Source organism: Ptychodera flava, chromosome 16 (assembly GCF_041260155.1).
Source record: "Ptychodera flava strain L36383 chromosome 16, AS_Pfla_20210202, whole genome shotgun sequence".
Classification (NCBI taxonomy): Eukaryota; Metazoa; Hemichordata; class Enteropneusta; family Ptychoderidae; genus Ptychodera; species Ptychodera flava.
The window spans coordinates 3,531,162-3,551,032 of NC_091943.1; the positions used below are offsets into that span (position 1 = coordinate 3,531,162).

General features: G+C 38.1%; 1 protein-coding gene across 2 annotated transcripts; it reads left to right on the forward strand.

Moving 5' to 3' along the window:
• The first annotated feature begins 299 nt into the window (after positions 1 to 299).
• Positions 300 to 16,750, forward strand: LOC139152541 (TNF receptor-associated factor 2-like). Of its 2 annotated transcripts, none has more exons than XM_070725753.1 (7): positions 300 to 525; positions 7,882 to 8,059; positions 8,810 to 8,903; positions 9,117 to 9,212; positions 10,560 to 10,625; positions 11,556 to 12,050; positions 13,003 to 16,750. In XM_070725753.1, exons 2-7 carry the CDS (start codon positions 7,914 to 7,916, stop codon positions 13,222 to 13,224), a joined length of 1,119 nt encoding a protein of 372 aa, XP_070581854.1. In that variant the 5' UTR covers positions 300 to 525; positions 7,882 to 7,913; the 3' UTR covers positions 13,225 to 16,750. The 2 variants fall into 2 exon arrangements, with proteins under 2 accessions (XP_070581854.1, XP_070581856.1); XM_070725755.1 differs by lacking the exon at positions 300 to 525 and adding an exon at positions 7,062 to 7,382.
• The last annotated feature ends 3,121 nt before the right edge of the window (positions 16,751 to 19,871 follow it).

Below are 19,871 nucleotides of genomic sequence, written 5' to 3' on the forward strand. Positions count from 1 at the left end.
AGGGCCATAATTTCAGTAAAAAGGTGCGTGATCTCACATGTATTTAAATTGATGGATTTGTCCATTCTAGAAGTTTTACAAAGATATATTTTAGTAGGCTTATCGAAATGAGTTCGAATCGGTTTTTGTCAACAAGACCGATGCATTTACCCACTTGCTGGCTTTTTTCGCCTGGGAGAGGCATGGAGGTAATAACAATAAGTGGAGGCTTTAGATATGTAATGTCGGAAAACATGCAACTTTGAGTCCTAAATATTTTATATACACATAAAGTCTCAGCATGTTGAATTTTAATAATAACAAACAATTTAAAATTCCGTTTGCCATAGTGACAAATCTTGGAGCGGATCCTTATTCAAAGCATACTATAGGAATCAGCTATCATCTCCTCATGATTGAAGAAGGTGACCCGGTCGTCGAAGAAAACTGAAGGCAGCACCTGAAAAACTCCAGTCAAGCTCACGTACGACAATCTTGCCCTTGATCACTGAAGATGAAAAGCTGACTCGTCATTTGCCGCTTACTGTAAGTGCATGTACTCGTGAAGAGCAACACTGTCAAACTATCTGCTGCTCTAAATTGTAAGAATTTCAATAATTTACCCCTTGATGCCGCCGCCGCTATTCACGTTGTTTTTCCCATGCCAGAGTAAAGAGTTTGTTCAGTGTGAACACAGACAAAAAATTTTATTTGTCTGTGTTATAAAAAAACAAAACGAAGGAGAAGAAAACGTGTGACAAATGCAATTGCGCAAAATCGAATGCAAGCATTCCGTTCGACACTAGACTTGTTTCAAGTCTGTGGGCATATAAATATCGAAACACAATAAATTGAAGGAATAAACTTCAGCAGAGTGTCACGCTCGGTGGAAGGCTAGCGTTGAGACCGTGGGGTGAACGCCTTGGTACGCAGACTTGTGAACCTTGCAGGGTTTGGGTTGCTATAATAATTCATAATGACGTCAGGCTTGTAACTTACTATGCATTAAGGGCGGGCAACTTGGCCAGCCAGTGAACTCTTGTCGAGAAAAGTCAGGCGACTTGGGCCAGTCTAGTTCGACACAGGCGCTACCCAATAGTGCTGCCTCGAAGCAACGAGCACTTCCTGATGCGATTCTAGCAAAGTTATCGCAGTTGAACCTCGCGTGTCTGTTGAACATACAGGTAAGGGTTTTCCATGTAGTTCAACACCATTGAATGGTAAATGACTTGCAATCTTACGGCTGATTTACATTTCACTTTGTGGGAAATAATTGTTTTGTGGATGAAAAAGCTGTTTTCGATACGTACAATATGTCTTGTGCAAATCTGATCCGCTCATATCCGTTGGGGGGCAAACGGGGCTGATCAGAGACGACATTGTACATTGTTCAGTTCGTATTGTACACTACATAAAAAAAAAAACATTTTAAGATCCTCATTCCATTGAAAAGAATATGCTAACTCTACTTAGAGTCCTCATACTCATACTTTGATTCCCAAGGTAACTGACCTTGTAACCAACTGTTGTAATCTTATTCTCAGACTAATATTTATGTTTTCATTTGACTTTGTGGCGAGTGGTTTTTTTTCATTTAACCGTGAATGTAACGTTACGGCTGTGGCTGGCCAATCATCACGTTATGTCAGATACTTGACAGATCGGCTCATATATATCAGGACATTATATACAGTGTATTGAAATACATGGATACTTTATATAGTATAAGAAATGTATGATTTCGCATCTTGATTGCACTAGGAATGTGTGAAATCTCATTTAAGAGACAACCAGTCATATTCGGTAAACTTTTCAGTGAAACACAAAGCAAACCCAAGCAAAGCAAAGAAATAATCACGACCTCACAGGCTACGAGAATGTATTTTAGCCGGTGTACAGGCTGTTTTGATCGCCATAAATATGTCAGACGGGTCATAATCTCTTCTTGTCGCCCTGGTTAGCATACGCCATCAATATGATTGCGGACAGTACAGAAACTCGTTGAAGTTTTTTTATCCACTGTGGGTTTCTTTACACGACGCCGGAAAGGAAGATACTTTGAGCTCGCACTGAAAGAGCGTGCACTGCTACTTCGTAATCATGAAAAATGTTCATAAACTTTTAATATAATGGTTCAGCAAGCTCTATTAATGTCCCGGGTGTGCGTCTGTTTTAGCCGCAATGCAGCCCATCTCTCCAGCTTGTTAAAGGCACTGTTCACGATACCTGGGATCGCCTTTGTTCTAGTCTGTAAGACGATTATGGAGGTGTGATAGCCTTTTGTTTTCCATTGAAATTGTAATCTGATGGGTAATTTTTTTGATGAGACAATCTGGTGCCAATACAGGCCTTTAAATTTTGATCTTTCCGTCAGCAGACATGTCCCGCACCAGAAAAAAGAAACAGGATGTCGCGGTGACGATATGTACCTGCTGCTGAATTGAGTTGCATTAAAAAGCTCTGGTACTCCAGCGGGAAGAAATATGAAATTACTCATCTCAACACAACAGTTCAGGTGTTCACCAATGACAAAAAACAATCCAGCATAGCAGCTCTTAAAACACTCCAATTCAGCGATGCCCTCTTGTGAGCAGTGTGCACGTAGTTCAGACTTTCCATTGGTTATCAATGTCTGTCCTCAGGGATGGAGGAGGAGGTAGAGGTGCCTTGGTCTCAGCATAGGTTTCTTGTAATACGTTTGACTGTGACATACATTGAACATAAATGTTTATATCGCCAACCTTTAGAGTCTTGGCTTTATCTAGCACTGGTTTCGTAAAGATTTCTTTTTCTCCTTCACTGAAGTACCAGAGCTTTTTAATGCTTTTTAAATTCAGCAGCAACTATATACATATCGTCAGTTTTACTCTCCTTTAAATACATGACTGTGTCGTGTATTTGTCGTTTAAAAATCTTACGCGAAGTTTTCTCACTGTGTTGTGTCTATCATCTGATACGTCTGTCTGTGGCCTAATGTACAAAAACAAGCAAGTTACTAATCTGTGGACGCTGTCACCAGATTATTACCGGATTAACGCATCAGCAATGATACATTGTATACCCTTGCTGCTGCGTTTGTTGTTTACTTTGTCCAAGATAATCCGGTAATGAGATTTTCAAAGGGCGAATACATGACATAAGCCGAGCCAACGACTAGGCAAGTGTTTAACAATCCCGCCAAATGTTTGCCAATAACAAACGTTTGTTGTTGGCAAAATTCGGGTGGGATTGTTAAACACTTGCCAGTCGTTGGCTTATCAGAGAAACATGAAGAAATCTTTACAAAACAAGTGCTAAGATAAGACCAAGACACCAAAGGTTGATAAATCTTCATTGGCTATCGTAGTTAAACATATAAAATTAAATAAAAATATCAAAATAAAATTTGTGCCGAGAGCAAGACACCGCTACCCCACCCCCATCTCCGGGGAAGGACATCAATATCCCCTGTGATATAGAGAATCTGAATTACCTGAACAAAGCTCACAAGTGGGTATCGCTAAATTTAGGGGGGTTTACACGTGGGAGTTAAGTCCGGAGTAGACACCGGAATAAATATAAGCCTGTGTCAGTTGGACGTGTGAACAGACAACACCGAACTAACAAAGAACTAAATTAATTCGGTGTCAGAGGGCTGGTCCAGGTTCGGTGCTCCGTACTAAACAATGGCCTATTTACACGTGTGACCAGAACACCGAACTAAACGCCGAACTATATCCTGTCTTCGGTTCGGTCATTACCACAATGGACGGTGTTCAAGTAAGAAGCTCTCGCGATCGCGGCAACAATTGGTCACAGGAAGAGATCAGGCTACTAATTTCAATCTGGAGAGACGAAAACGTCATCCGTATGATGGACGGCACGTCGAGGGATCGGCAAGTGTATGAAGACGTCGCTGCCAAGGCCAGGGAGAAGGGACTCGAGAGGACAGCGGAACAATGCCACAACAAAATCAAACGGTTGCGAGCTCAGTTCAAGTCCGTGTCCGACAACAACCGTCATAGTGGCAGAGCTAGAAAAACGATGCCATTTTACGATGAGTTGTTAGTAAAGGGAGAGCAACTGATAGTAAAGGGAAAGCAACTCCACACATCGTTCATATTTGGGTTGTTTGCGTTTTGTGTATGATATTGTGTATAATATAAGTGTACATCATGTTTGGCTGTTTTATGTACAATGTCGCTTAGCCATGGCGGGTACGATATAGTGGGAATAGAAACCGTATGTCGCCTGTATACGGTAGTATGGTTACAGAAAGTATCCGATGAAGTCTGGCGCTTATAAGTGTGTCGCCTATATTTCTGTTCCATCTATATGCGATTATTGGTTGGTTTTGGAACAGTTTTTTTAGTGTTTCGTCTTTTTCAAGTTCACTCCAGTTTTATGTCAGGGCCTTCTTGATTTTTGTCGTGTCGATGTACGGGCTATACGTTGTTATGAAGACTATTGTATTGTTGGTGGCGTTATTGGTTTCTTTTTGTTGTTCAAGCAGTCTTATCCTGCTTTTATGATGTCTCTCTGATAATGCGTTCTATTTCATTTTTTTTATATTGTCGATCTTGTAATTTTTCACTAATTTTTTTTCACTAAATTGTGTGACTTTCTGTGTAAAATCGGTTTCGTTGTTACGTGTTCTGATGTATGGTAATGTTTCACCTTTGATCAGACCGTTGAATGTTGCTGCCAGATGGCATGAGTTTCTTTGTAAGAACTGGAAAATATCTGTTGGTTTTGTGTGTGTCTTGATGTCGAGAATATTCTCTTTGTTGTACCGACGACCTTTGTAGATAGTCAGGTCTAAATATGTGATTTCTTGAGAGGAGCTTTCAAACGAAAATTTGAAAGTAGGACGCATTTTGTTGATGTTTGATATGAATTCATTGAGTTCGTGTTGTGTTCCGATGAAAATCAGAAAAACATCGTCCCTGAACCTCAGCCAGGTCGGTATTTGTTGTTTGCGTTTCAGTATTATTCTCATTTCTGTCTCGTGAAATGAAGGCCTAATATCTGCTATTTCTGGCGAACAACCCATCGAGATTATTTCCGTATAAGAGCATCCCATATTTGCCGGTAGAATTCATCGTTGAATTCAAATGTGTTGTTTATTAAGATTATTTCTAGCAGAGCTATCATGTATTTCGTTGTTGGTTACTGATTATGTAATTGTTTGATGATCTTTCCTGATTTAATGCTCTGCCAACTGATTCAATTGCCTCATAATGTGGTGTATTCGTGTTCATGGAAATCCAGTGTTACTAGTGTCGCATTGGCCGGAACTTTGATTGTCTCAATTTTCCGTATAAGAGTCTGTATTGTAGGTGTCTGTCTAGGTGTTTCATCTTAACATGAAATAGATACCGACATCAGACGGGGCGAGGCCAACAATATTCTCTCCTAGTAAATTTCTTCGCCGAAGGCGTCTCGATTGGTTGACAGAAGCACAAAAAGAGCGTAGACAGCAGCTACATGATGTGTGGGTCCGCCATTGCAAGCAAGCGATTGTTCTCTAGCCCAGATATTGCTGAGGGCGCTTGACCCGAACTAAATTCATACCTTGTATATGACGTGTAAACGTGAGATCGCTTAGATCGCTGATAAGGAATATTTACAGAACGACTAATCAGATTCCCTCAGGTTTAAAAAAATACACGTGTAAACCCACCTTTTGATTGTGAAATCGTAAACTCACAGCAACAGCAAGTAGTGTTGTTTACGATTCTAATAACTTAAACATTTGCGCAATGGTTCAATACATTAGAATTGGGTTAATGTCTGTTTGATACAGATGTAAAGTCAAACAAACGCTTGGGCATTACTTGTTTACCAGCTGGCATTCTTCGACAACAAGGATTATTAATACTTTCACAAGCACTGTGAATTGATTCTATGAAAGCGACATGGCCAAGTAACAGTCTAATAGGATGTATGAACTTTTTTTTACTTTTGCTTCATGTAATCTGATGATCAATTACTGTAGCATGTAATGTCACCGACCAATAAAAAAAGAAAGATGATCACCCCGGCCCTCCCCCAAAGGACTCGGTACAATATTTAACGAATAAGTGAAATATTTGAAAAAGCTTAATAGCTTTCTAAAATACACGATACACGAAACATGCATGTTAGTACAAATTATGTTAATCGCGTACAACAAAAATTTGTTTAAACGTTTAACTTCACCAACGATGGACGCTATCTCCCCTTGCACTTTGCTATATTTAGAATTGTGAAGCCTGTTTTCATTACAAGGGAATATTCTTCCGCGCCCGAATTAATCATTTTGAGTTCACCAACGTACGGACAAAGCACACACACTTCAATCGACCTTAATATTTATCATCTAGAACAATTTGATTGTGACGAAGTATGTGACTCCAGACTTACCGAGATGCCCGGCTTAGGCCAGGACTAATTTGTTACGCAGATAAACAACAATTGCTTCACTCCCGCACTGGGGTTTAGTACATATTCTGTCACAGTTTGACAGTATAATCATAGGATATTTTGTACAGCGTGGGGTGATCGCTTGTTGAGTATTAAGGTGCTTATTGGCGATATACATGAGATCTCCCAACACCTTGTGGAAGCACTCTTGAATATGAATGAACTCTACACATTTAAATGTAAGTCTCGTTTATTTTTAGTTTTTCTTCTTATGTCACAGTGAGATAAACTTAATGTCATTAATGTTATTCCGTTGCAGCGAAAGTAGTTTAAGAGTTCGCCTACGGTCACGGTCACGGTCACTCGACGCTTTTGATACTGATATGAGGGTACGTGGCACTTGAGCTGCATACAAGAAGGCTGTAGCAACAACATGGCGACTTCGAATTCGTGTAAATGCTCGTTGCTCGTTCTGCATTTTGTAGATACCGCATTACGATTAAACATCCGACAGAAGAAACCAACTTTGATGAGACACTGATATATATTAGAAGACTGTTAGAACCAGTTCTGAAACTAGGAGACTTAAAATGCATTTTGTAAATCAAATGTATTTGATAAATATTCCAATCTTTCGTGGCCCATATTTTTAGAAAATACCCCTTTTCGTGATTTCAACGCTCGTGCTTTTGAGAATACACAAAGATGCTCATTTTACTGTAAGTGACACCAGCGAGTTGTCAATATACCCCGTATATCTCGTTTAGATACGTCAAATTGGTGCTATTTAGTAGTCTGTCTGCAAGGGGAGTAGAAGGCGTGTTACGTCCGTCTCTCATTCATCATGTTTCTAGGTTACTAAATATAACTTACCTCCTATTCGTAAAAAAACTAGGAAAACAATGATGACTCTGCCAAATATCACCGAAAGTGGGAATATTTTACGCATATCGTTTGTTGAATAATGCGTAAAGAGTATAGGAAAGATGGCCGTTACCGAAAACAGAGCAAATGACAAAGTAAGTGTAAAAGGCCTAAAGCTACTAACGATTGTGAAGGAAGGATTAACACCGAAACTTTGGGTTCCTGCTCCCGCTGAGACAGTTAGTAAAAATTTAAATACAAAGTGGAGGGCGCAGGCAGGATGAGGCATGCCGAAAGACTAATATATTATTTTGTCACCTGTCGATAGTTATCGCACTGTCAAAGGTCAAGCATCAACATTCATGGGTAAGGTGGTAAGCAAATAACAGCAAGCATTCGCCTGTTTTGAAAGTACAATTCGTAGCATGCTTGGTCGAATGAGCGAAACATATCTCCGGAGTCCATAATGCCATTTGAAGGTGTGCTATATTTTTCCTGCTGTTGCTTTTATACTGACACGTGAAAACATCCAACAATGAGAATTAAAAGCGAAGAAGGTTACAACAGACACATCTCTAGAGTATGAACTGCAGAGTATAGGCCTAACATGATATCCGATGATAGGCAAGTCAAACCTTTCTGTTTTTCTTACAGATCAAGTGAAGGAGGTCCTGATTTTCAACAATATGCCCGGCTATCAAACAGATATCTTCAAAACGAGGCTGGAAAGCCAATACCTGTGTAAATTCTGTCAGTTGGCGCTGAAAGATCCTTGGCAGAAGAAGACATGTGGCCATCGTTACTGTAGAGAATGCATCGACGTCATTATCAGGTAGCAATCTTGACGAGTCATGTTATCTCAAAGTGACAATGAAACAAGCCAACACGTAGATTTTTACGAATATTCACTATTTCGACTGACCATTTGATATGGTAACTTTGGGTTGACAATGTCATGTTTGCGTAAATAATTTTGTCTACCCCTTGTGAGGAAGATTAATGTGACGACGACAACTTGAAATTTTGCTCTTAGCTCCGTGGGTCAATGGAGAAGGTGGTCATCTTTTATAAAGCTCCAACTCAATAGAATGGTGTTTCTAGAATTTTTTGGTAAATTCATTCAAAATAAGCACAAATATCGAGACATCTAAACAACATTGAGACGCAAATCGCTTTGACATTGATTTAAACATCAATAATTTCTTATCACAGGTTTTTCGATTTGGAACCTGTCATGCAGGCAATTACTATGCTAATACAGCACGGTCATTTTATTTCATAAAGGAAATGTAGAAGTTCCTACTGTCATTTATATTCCGTTGAAACCAGTATGAAATTAGTGCCCCTAGAGAGTGATGCGAATCACAATCAGATACTAACCTATATAGTGACAATGCCACTGTATGGATAAATAAAAGCATGCGACTGATATCAACAAGCTTGAAGGAAAAGGGACTCAATCTTTAAATAGTAGGATGAATGTTAACATTGGCATACGTACCAAGTATTACTATAACGAAATGGCAATCTCAGTATGTTTCTGATTAAAAATTACATTAATCTTTCCTGACACTTTTCACAGCTTCTCGACAAGACTGGAAACTAGACTTTGCCAAGCTTGTAGAGATGAGACAGGCCAAATCGAAGAAATTTATATTCCAATATCAATGGATGAAGTAAGTCATCTCCCTGAATATATGTTCACTGATAGGCAAAACTGACTCGATTCAACATTATCTAAAATTCCTTAGACCAAAGAATATAAATGGAGGGGAATAATGAAACAAATAATATGTAGTAGTGGCCAAAATGGATGCTTCGCGCAATCTTCAAAACAAAACGCTGTTTAATCAAAAAAGAAACTGACGAACTTTCATTGCTTTATTAAGGTATTTGAAGACAGAGGTACTAAACGGGACATGGCCCACCTTCGGGTGAAATGTAAGGAATGTGGATGGAATGGGATTTTTACAGAATATGATGAGGTTTGTATGCTAAGATAATAATGAAGAAAATATAATTGACAAACATACACATTTTTAGTATTTTTCTAAAGGATTAGATGGACCTTGAAATAGAAAGCCCTTGTTTGCTTTGCTTTGTTTAGTTGTTTGTTTCGTTGACTTTTTGTTTTGTTTTGTTTTTTGTGTGTTAATTTGTCTGTGTATCCTTGCTTCCCTGTGATATAATATGTAACAGGTCTGACCTGAGAGCGAGCGCAGAGTTATTAGGAAGTGATATTGATGTTATTACTCCCACCATTGTGCATAGTTACCATGCTAATCACCATGTTCGTTGCATGTTTTTGCAACCGAGGTAGCAAGGACTGTAATTTATTGTCAAAAATAGCCATAAATTCGAGCAATTTAAGTTGAAAATGCCAAGCAATGAAGTTGATCAACGAAAATCGATTAAAACTGGCAAATTCGATTTGTAGGTCAGCTAAGAGTAGTAAGAGGGGCAGGGAACCGAGGACGCCTAATGCAAAACAAATAATTTATATTGCCGTCGGTGGCGCTCGGGAGCTTGATTTTGAATTCCCCGGCCGCGTGAGTTAGCCATTCATAATCCACCTACATTATTATTCTCTCGAAAGTAGGCTGGTTTCAAAATGGCGGTGCATAGCGTTGACGGAACGTGACTTTTAAAAGCGATCTCAGATAATCATTTTGAAATAAAGTTCCTCCTGTCCTTGGAACAGAGAGATTCCGGTGTCAGCAAAATCTTTTATCGAGTAGGTAATTTTGCTGAAGACATCCTTCATTTCATGCAATCCGTGACAAAGTAGTCAAAATGGCCTCCTCCAAGTAAAGACCAAAAGTGCGCTCTTTTCAAACTCGCAATTGTAGAATGAAGCAATATAGCTCTAAAATGCACGCGCTTGCCAATATTTGGACAAGGTGTACCTTGGCATGATTGGGCAAATTATTACACACATGCAACTGTGCTTTTTCCCGATAGCGTTACACAGGAACTTGGCTCAAGGTATACGATAGGATTAGTCATGGAGGAAGGCCAAAATAAACTACTGACTTAATGATTGATCATATAACTGACTTGCCAACTCAACGAATGAATTGATTATACGTATAAGTGAATACATAGATAAATACATAAATGGATAAATAATTCAATAAATTAACTTACAATGTGTTTTGTTGCTTGCTGGTGAATATCCCATTTTTTTCTTTTTGTGCGAATACTTAGTATATTTCATGAACACAACCTTTCATTTGGTGGGTTAAATGCCTCACATAAGATTAAAGTATATTCCAACACAACCTAAGTTTCGTGGTTTGTTTACATTCTCACTTTCCTTGACACAAAAACAGCTACACGTGAAGACGTGTACCATACGACCGCACAACTCTGAAGTGGCCAATGTTCAGAGCTTCCAGGTAGGTATGCTGAAACTATTTCTAAGTTTTTCAGAACATTGAGGAAGTCGCGAGCGTTAAGCTCTTTTCTAATTTTAAATGTTATTATCGACGAGTTTTATGATGATGAAATAGACTCACTCGAATGCGTCAAAATTACGCAATTGTGTTTCTTTTCGAGAAAGCCCCAAATTTGTTACTTGATTCTTGTTGACATGCTTTTTTTGGGTTTTTTTTTTCAAATAAACAGGTTATCCCTTTCTGAGGGTCGTATTGAAACTAGGGGTTAGTTTAAGGGGCTTTGCACCCAGCATAGCGTACGTTGCTCAAAAATCACTTTTTTTCAAATACTCATTCAATTTTAATTAATCTGTTAACCCAAGATTAAGATATTGGTTGGGTTCATCTTTTACCTTGTCAAGCAGTCATAATTTGCGTGATAAAGACTGTTAATTTATGCACATGTATGCAAATCACCCGATTCCTTGCTCCTTCTTTTATCTCCCAATTTATCATGATTGTGATCAGTTTTTTGAGTGTCAGTCTTTCAATCCTTACCATTTCAGAAGATTGCGTCAAGTTTGTGACTTAAATCAATTTTTTATGATTAAAATCGAAATTAAAGTTTTTACCCAGAATATTCACCCACTCCATCGTTCGAGTAAACTACTGCTACCATACTTAACTTTAGAGTCTCTGATTTTTGAAAATATATAGATTCAGGGGATTTCGTTGTCATCTTTGATGAGAAATATTGCTTTAAAAAAATGTTAAATATACAATCGCCATAGGTATAGGCCTGTACTGTAAGGCCGATTGCGGTTTTAATATAGAAGATCAGTATTGTGTCCGTAATGTATTTCTTTTAGCAAGCAGGTATTATACCCACCCGGCAACAATTATGTGTGATTTCAAGGTCGATCGACTTTTATTCCTCCTTTTTAACTCCAGGAAAACTGCCTTGAACCAAAGATGTCAAAACTATTAAAAGATGCAAAAAACTCCAATACCCGCAACAATAGCTATACAATGAGCTTGACATCTTCACAAGGCCCTGAGACCAGTGAATACTGTTCATCAGACGCAAATTCCGTCAGTAATAGGAGAATTCTGCTGCTTTCGGCAAAGATTGCATTGAATTCAAAGAAATCAACTATTCAAGACGAGAGATTGGCTGAGAATAAAAGAAGAATTCAAGAATTGGAAACGACCTCTTATGATGGCAAATTCATCTGGAAAATTACAAAGTTCAGCAACTTATTAAATCAAGTTTTTTTGACTGGTGGAAGAACAACGCCGTTGCTTTCTCCGAATTTTTACGTAGGCCGGTCTGGTTACAAAATGTGTGCTTCCCTGCTCCTGACAGACAATCGTTCTGGAAAATTCCACGTCCATATAATGAGGGGAGATTTTGATGCTATCCTAGAATGGCCCTTCCTTCACCAGGTAAACGAAATGAAAAGTTCGACCGATGATTATCGTTTATTTCTTCAGTATTTAGGGAATCACTTAAGATAATCTCATTTGGTAATTTAGTCACGACTTTCGCAAAATTACGTCCATTTTTGATTTACATATCTATCAAATCGACCGACAGTCGGAAAAATGATGATATCAAAGATGACAGGAAACCCCCTTATACTATATATTTTCGAAAAGCAGAGACTAAAGTTTAGTATGGTTGCAGTAGTTTACTCGAATGATCAAGTGGGTGTATATTTGACGTAAAAAACCTAAATTCTGGTAAGTGTGAAAAAAAATGAAGTAAAAAACTCCAAACTATTTTCTGAAAATTTATTGATCTTGAAAGAACAGTATATGTAGAAAATAACGACTTTTATTTTGCTTTATCTGTCCTCATTCAAATATGGAAGACTGACACTCAAAAAAGTGATTAAAATCATGATTAGCAAAATTCAAATGTCTTTTATTCAAAATGTAAGAACTTCATAGCAAAACAAAATAGTCTTCTTTTATAGAGCATTTGAATAACATAACGCCAAAGTGGAGTAAAATTCTTTTGAAATTTTGAAATTGGGAGGAAAAAGAAGCCAGGAAATCGGATGATTTGCATGCATTTGCATAAATCAAAACTTCTTTATCATGCAAATTACGTTTGTTTGACAACTTAAAAAGTAAACCCAACCAATATTTCAATCTTGGGCTAACAAATTAATGAAATTGAGTGAATATTTGCAAAAACGTGATTTTTGAGCGAAATATGCTGTGTTGGGTGCAGCGCCCCCTTAAGGTACACTTAGGTATATCTCGAGAGGTTACATTTTGAGTTGAGGCGATTCAATTTCACTTTCAGTAGTAAAATTATTATTGTACCACACGTGACAAAACATGTATTCACAACAATCGTTCAATGAGCTATTGCAAATAAATTTTGCAGGTAAATATGCTGCTATTAGACCAGGAAGGGGCCAACAATTTAATGAAGACAGTGGAACCACGACTGAGTTTGCTGCCTTCCAATCGCCCAATGACCGAAGTCAATCCAGCACTTGGTTGCCTTGAATTTACCATCCCCAATGACTGGAACAGTAGCAGGTATTTCAAAGAAGACACGGCCTATTTTAAAGTGGTGGTTGCTGCAGATGGCTTACAATTGTAAATTTCTTTGAGCCCTACTCACAAATAGGGCCATGATGATTGTCTGAAACATGAGAGCTCGCAACCAATTCATGTGAGTTATTTTCAAGTTTACATTGTAATTTTTTCTGTAAAGAAAGTTTCAACGAGCATTCACGCATAATCAGGTAAGATAATCATAGGGTAGCCTGATACAAACACGATAGAGTACAGTACTGGAGATCATCAAACTGTGCCTGCAGTGGATATATATAGTCGGATTTCCATTAACATTATTTACTTTTTATTGAAGTTAAATCATATTTCAAGTAAGTGATATTTGTAAATAATTGGAATTGTGAATAACAATCAAAGGAAATATATGTCAAAGTTTAAGTTGGGATTTCTGTACTGCAGGGCACCTTTACATTTTTTTATTTAAACGCATACATATTGCCTCTCTGTTTACATTGAATGAAAATGTTATGATTTTGTCAATGTTTACTGGTAGAGGGTTGCTATATGTTTGAGAGCAGGGAGGTTTGCCCGGCAAAATGTCCGAGGTCCTCGACGAACTCCCCACGACAGAGAACCCATCTCCGCACTGTAATATATCTTTAATATTGCTGATAAATGTATAAAAGAAACTTCATTGCTTGTCGTTATATTACAACATTATAGAATCAACGAACCAAGAGCCCGCTTTCTCTTGTCAGTTCTGGTTGAAGGCATTGATGCCAAAGCCAGCCGCTTATCTATGCCGGGGTTTTTCCTTTGCGCTTTTCCTTAAAAAAGAAGTAACAGTAGGATTGTCAGCTGGAGGCTGAAAAAGCTTAACACTTAAAATTCTATCGCTGTATACAAAATGTGTTTCATTTAGAATAGTCTGTTCAGTTACATCACAGCGCTGTGACACTTACTGTTTGACTCTATAAATACCTTGCCGGCTGTCGGCACCTAGTATGGCGTCTTTCAAACAGGGTTTATCAATAGAAGAAGTTTATTTTTTGGGCTGGGTGTTGAGTTTTTGAGCCAACCCTGCAAGTAGACTTTAATAAAACTTTGGAACTAAGACGGTTGAGGTACATCTCTTATAAAACCCTATGCCGACACCGTAGTCAGATTGGTTTAAAGCTGAAAGCGCGGCTCTTTATGGTTGGTGGTTGGTGACAGTGCTGCGCCAGCTGATAAAAGTCAAGGGTGACTGCACTGGTGTACTTGTAAGCAGTAAAAGGTTAAAAGTAAACGTCGCAGTTGCTCCTCTGATACTGTGCATGGGTCACGATGAAGCCAATTAACGCATGACCAGTCTGTTTCTAGGTAATAAATTACAATAATTTCTTGACACAATGCGGCACGATTTTCCTCGTCTTTTCCAGATTGCCCGTCTAATAAACGTTCATACTGTAGACGCACTTGAATAGGCACGTCTTGGAAGAAATTCTACATAACATACTGTCCAGGCCAGTGCGATTCTTGTCCCCATGTGTCTCAAGTGTGACGGTATTATTTACTCGAGTTGTTATGATTGTCACGTATACACATAATATGCAAGCGTTACAAAGACATCATGCGTTTGGTTCTTGTAGAATGCCAATCTCACCATGTAAATAAACAGACTAATGGGATAGCTGCTTTGATCTGACCAAGTACTGCATAGTAAACGGCCCCTCTGGTTTAAGTGATTTATGGAATTCAGATAAAAGTGTTGCCAATAACGATGTTTGTGTCGATCGATAGGTCACTGGTTTACTTAAGTTAATCCAGTCCCATTATTAATACCGATTGTTAGGTCCTCACAAGTAGGATTTGCAATGCTGTGTCAACAAAGTAGGCTGTGCTCCAGGGTAAAAGAACCTTTTGAAATGAAAGAGATGGCAGCTCAAGGCTCACAATTCAGGGGAATAAAAGTTATTGTACTATACATATTATATTCAATGCTGCATAAGAAATCTCTCAGACGTCACATGCCTTTCACTCAAAAATCTTTGATGTAAATTATAGTCATGTACACTTCACGCAAAGTGCCAGTATGTAAACTCAACTCCTCATAATAATCAAAAGTCATTACAGTGCTCATGGACAAATGCCATTAAAATTTGGACAAAAACTATTCTTAAGTTGCTTCACTTCAGGTATTCAAAATGTGGGCGTCACCAACGACAAGAAAATAACTGTCCGCTGTTACATCGCAATCCGTAGACATGTTATGCCCTGGCGTGCATTTGGTCGATTCTAGAACTACATAATGATCTCGAACCCTTCCAATAAAATCCATGAATTCTCCTACCTGACAGTGATACACCACACAAATTCACCTAATCCTAAACAGTGTCGCGGTTGGGACACATTTTGAAGACGCAATGGCGGTTGGAATAATAGCTACCCTGGATTCGGCTGTGAATCATTAACATTCTACACATAGACTGCACGTCATTGGTCAATCATGTTTGCCGCTGATATCGGTGAACAAAGTTCACGTAGGTCAGGTCGCCACATACGCTTTGCTAGCTATAAATCAAAGGTTGCGACATATCTAATCGTAGTTGTGAGCCTGCAACGAATTCATTGTAGATTGGTACGCTTGATAAACGTACGACGTCTTACCAACTGCATTTGCTATTTTCATTTCATTTCCTCAAACAACTTCTGAACAAAAGAATGATAGGCGTTCTGTGTCATTATCGTTGTCATCATCACTGCATATCATCATAGATTTGAATTTATTTGTGAGGTTCTTGCCTAAAGGCTACATTAAAATAAAAGGAGAGCACATGTATTAAATAGTTTTTATTAGACCATGCGCGCATAAAGTTAGCGTAAATGAAGAAAAGACTCCTGGGTATAGTGGTAGATCAACACTTGAACTGGAAGTCAAATACTAATTCAATTTATGAAAAGGTCAATTCACATATAGCTCCACTTAGACGTATAATACGGTTATTACCATTAAGTACTAGACGAACATATAATGCATATATACTTCCCATTTGGACTATTGTTGTAGTGCATGGGGAACTAGTGCAAATATAAACAAGTTATTCAAATTACAGAAACGCGCTGTGCGTGTTATGATGGGCACTAAGTATAATTATCCGACCAATGGACTTTTTAGATCATTACATATTATGCCTTTACCTGATAGAATTTTGTACAAAAATATGTGTTTAGTTTTTAAATCATTGAAAGGTATAGCCCCATTGTATATGACGGAAATGTTCAATATGTCAGTCAGTGTCATAGCCGTGTGACCTGAGCTAGCTCCCAAAATAAGCTTGATATCCCTAGAGCCAAATTGAATGTTTTTAAAAACACATGGTCAGTACAGGGAGCTATGGAATGGAATAAGTTGAAAACAGAAGTCAAATCTTCTGAGACACTTGTCTCTTTTAAAAGAAATTATTTAAAACAATATTGGGCAGAATTTTAATTTTTTCTTGCTTTTCCTGTTAAATGTGGCAGTTGTTATATGTGGTTATTTGTATTTTCACTCTTGAAAATTGTTTTTGTGGTTTTGTATATATTTGTTGTAATGTCGAGGGCCCTGGGGAAGATAAACTCTCTCTAGAGTTTACCAGGCTACCCTCATTAAATAAAGCCAAATAAAGAATAAAAAAAAATTACTTGCCGTACTTATATAGTCCCTCTGGTTGTCAACGCTTACGAAATTTTTGTATTATTCTCAATTATGGTAAAATGCTCGTGTTCATTCTTATTTTACCCTGGCTACGTACGTTTCCCTTCAAAGTGAAAGAGCTTGTTATTCGTCAATACTGAATGACACCCTATCCTAGTGTTTTTTTTCAAACACTAAGGAACGTCAACATTATATGTAAACTGATATCTTTGATGGATTACAAGATAAACGATGCACGATGGTATTGCCCTAGTTGGGAAATTTTGGAGTGTTTTATCAAGATACTGTATCAAGACACTATAGAGCGTTTAACTGCTGCCTAGAGTCAATCTAGGGACAGGGTAGAATTGATAAGTGGAAAAACATCCCGTAAGATAACAACGCGAGCTTCAATCAATCATGTACAATAAATGTCCAACGAGGAGACAGAACTTGTGGCAAGTATTCACGTACATCACCGCTGTATAAGAAGAATGTGCTCGATGCTATATTTGCGTACGCGTGGTTTTCTAAAATCTATTGGCTGTTTCGTTGGGTTATAGGGTCTCTTATCTTTCCTCATGATTGTTCTTATTTGATACGTGTGTGTACATTTCTATAAGACAACTTCTTTCGGTTTCTTAAAGAAATTACTAACATTAGATATCGAATCCGTACGATCTGAAATAGACTGCAGTAAACACACGTGGACGAAGCGCATGCATAGATGATATGCTAGGAAGTGTTCGAAAAATACATGTAAATTCGTTGAAGACCCAAGTTGTGAGTGTACACAAGTGTGTGTACTATTGGTAAGAACGAGCTAAAAATTTATTGTAAATGCTCTGACTGATCCGCATTATTTTAACATACCAGGGTACTTACAATTTGCTGAAATATATGTTGTGAATATGTGTGTAAAATTGTTGTATGCTGAACACTTGGTAGTCATAGTTAGACATGGTTAAAGTGTTTTGAGTATTAGCTAAACAGAACGCGATTGCAAAGCTTATTAGTAATTATATCTAAATCTGAAATGCCAGTCGCATTTCAATATAATTTCTTCGTTCCCTTATTAGACATTTACGTCTTCATAAAATTGGCCACTTGAGTTTATTGCAATATAATCAATTGTCAGTTTATGCCGTAGCTTTGCAAATGATCCAATTACATTGAAAGTTAATTAATGATATGAATACACTTCCCTGTGTTGACACAAAAATTTGAGAAAAGAATATTTTACGGGAAGAAGTCACTACAGAGGCCGTCACTTGTGTGTTATTATCGTAAAAATGAGAAATGTATCAAAAGTTATTAAGTGGTGTATTCTGTTTACAATTTCGAGTCCGTAGTTTTCATGTTACGGTGTCTATTTTAGCACAGTGTTAACGTGTACCGTCATATTACATTAAACCTCATTTGCATATGGTCAGGAGGCCATGAAACGCACATTGAGCAGAAATGACAAACTACTTATGACATAAAGTTTAAGTAATTCTATATATCTATAAAGCAAGCGAATACCCCTACACTGAATTATTCGCACCCTGATTAACCTTATGGCAACATGCCTCCCTCCCGGATCCCAATCACGCAAGACTTGTCTGCCTGCAGATAACTGAAAGCAAAAAGGTAATTTCTATCGAGTTAACAAAGAGACTCGCATATCCCAAAGATTATTCCCAGTATGGCTATGTAAACTTCTAGGTAATTTGCTTATTCGATGTACACGCCCTGGCACCTCAACTGTGAAAAGGCGTAAATTTCTTCCGCTAGGTTATGCTACCTCATTCCGATTAAATCTTTGTACCTGCATTATTTCATACTCTGCGATAGAGCCCGAGCTTGTCTACCTATCTACTTTTGAATTCAACGGTCATTACACCGTCCTTATGATGAAAACACAACAATGATGGTATTACCGCTGGACGTCCCCTCAGCGTCAAAGCTAATGAAAAAGTGGCGACGAAAAACGGAATAGTTACTCAGACTGTACTGTTTGCATGATCCAAGATTCGTCATATCCCTTGAAGTTCTCTGAGACACAATTGTTTTGAAGTAATTTTTAATTTTTAAAAAGACGACTTTGATAACTTAACAATGACTGCAGCGGCTTAAGAATATGTATTATATATTTTCGCTATGTTAAGAAAAGTCAGAGTCCTATATACCTCTGTGAAAAAAGTAAAATCCTTCTTATGGACAGTCAATTTTTAAATCTGTTATCCACTTTTTGAGATGTGTGAGCTATTTAAGTGATATGACGAATTCATTTGCATTGTACAGCAACGTCACGATAAAGCTTGAGTTCCAAATGTAACCAAAGCATTCATTCGAAAAGCATTCTTAAAATATGAAATAAGGTATATTCCGAAATCCGACGAAACATTTGGCATGTGATTATCATTCGAATTGGGCCATCGTGTCTGTTCTGATAGTATGGAGTGCGTGTTCTGGAGAACACTGACCTGTTCTTTGTTATCAGTGTTAACATATCCTTGTACAGGCTGACGATTTGCTTACTGTCTGCACTACCTGGGTATAAAGGGTCAAGGGTTCTTTGATGTGAGATTTGTAGCTACGCTGCACTGTATAAGGATGAGCAGCGACTGTCTTAAAGCCATTACTTTTACTCGACATTGCAAAATATAATACAATGTTAATGTCAACATGCGAAAGTTGCATCAGTTAATATAGTTTACCACGGTTATTCTGCCCCACGTGAGGTAGTGGGTTAGAGTAACCGTGAGTTTACGATAAATTTTGTACGTACCGCAACTACAAGGAAGCTTTTCATTGCAGTTCTCCGGTATCGTGTGTTCCTGGTCCATTGAAGTTCATTCGACTTTACATACATCCAATAAAAACATTTGCTTTCAGTCAGTACAAGCCAATTGATATGTTACCCCGTGTCATAAAATGGTTGACTATGCTTCAATCTCCTTTCATACTATCTATAAAAACGGCGGGACCGGCAGCGGGGAAATACTTTAGGCATGAAGGGTCAATACTTGATGGTGCTGATTGAAGATACGCATGCGCACTCGTTACAATTTAGGCGGGAAAACAGGGAA

What these genes read in the sequence shown, in the direction of transcription:
- LOC139152541 (XM_070725753.1), top strand. Translation starts at nt 7,914, where the DNA reads ATGCCCGGCTATCAAACAGATATCTTCAAAACGAGGCTGGAAAGCCAA. An exon ending in TTTTTACAGAATATGATGAG is followed by an intron (nt 9,213 to 10,559) that starts GTTTGTATGCTA and finishes ACACAAAAACAG; the next exon opens with CTACACGTGAAGACGTGTAC. An exon ending in CCAATGTTCAGAGCTTCCAG is followed by an intron (nt 10,626 to 11,555) that starts GTAGGTATGCTG and finishes TTTTAACTCCAG; the next exon opens with GAAAACTGCCTTGAACCAAA.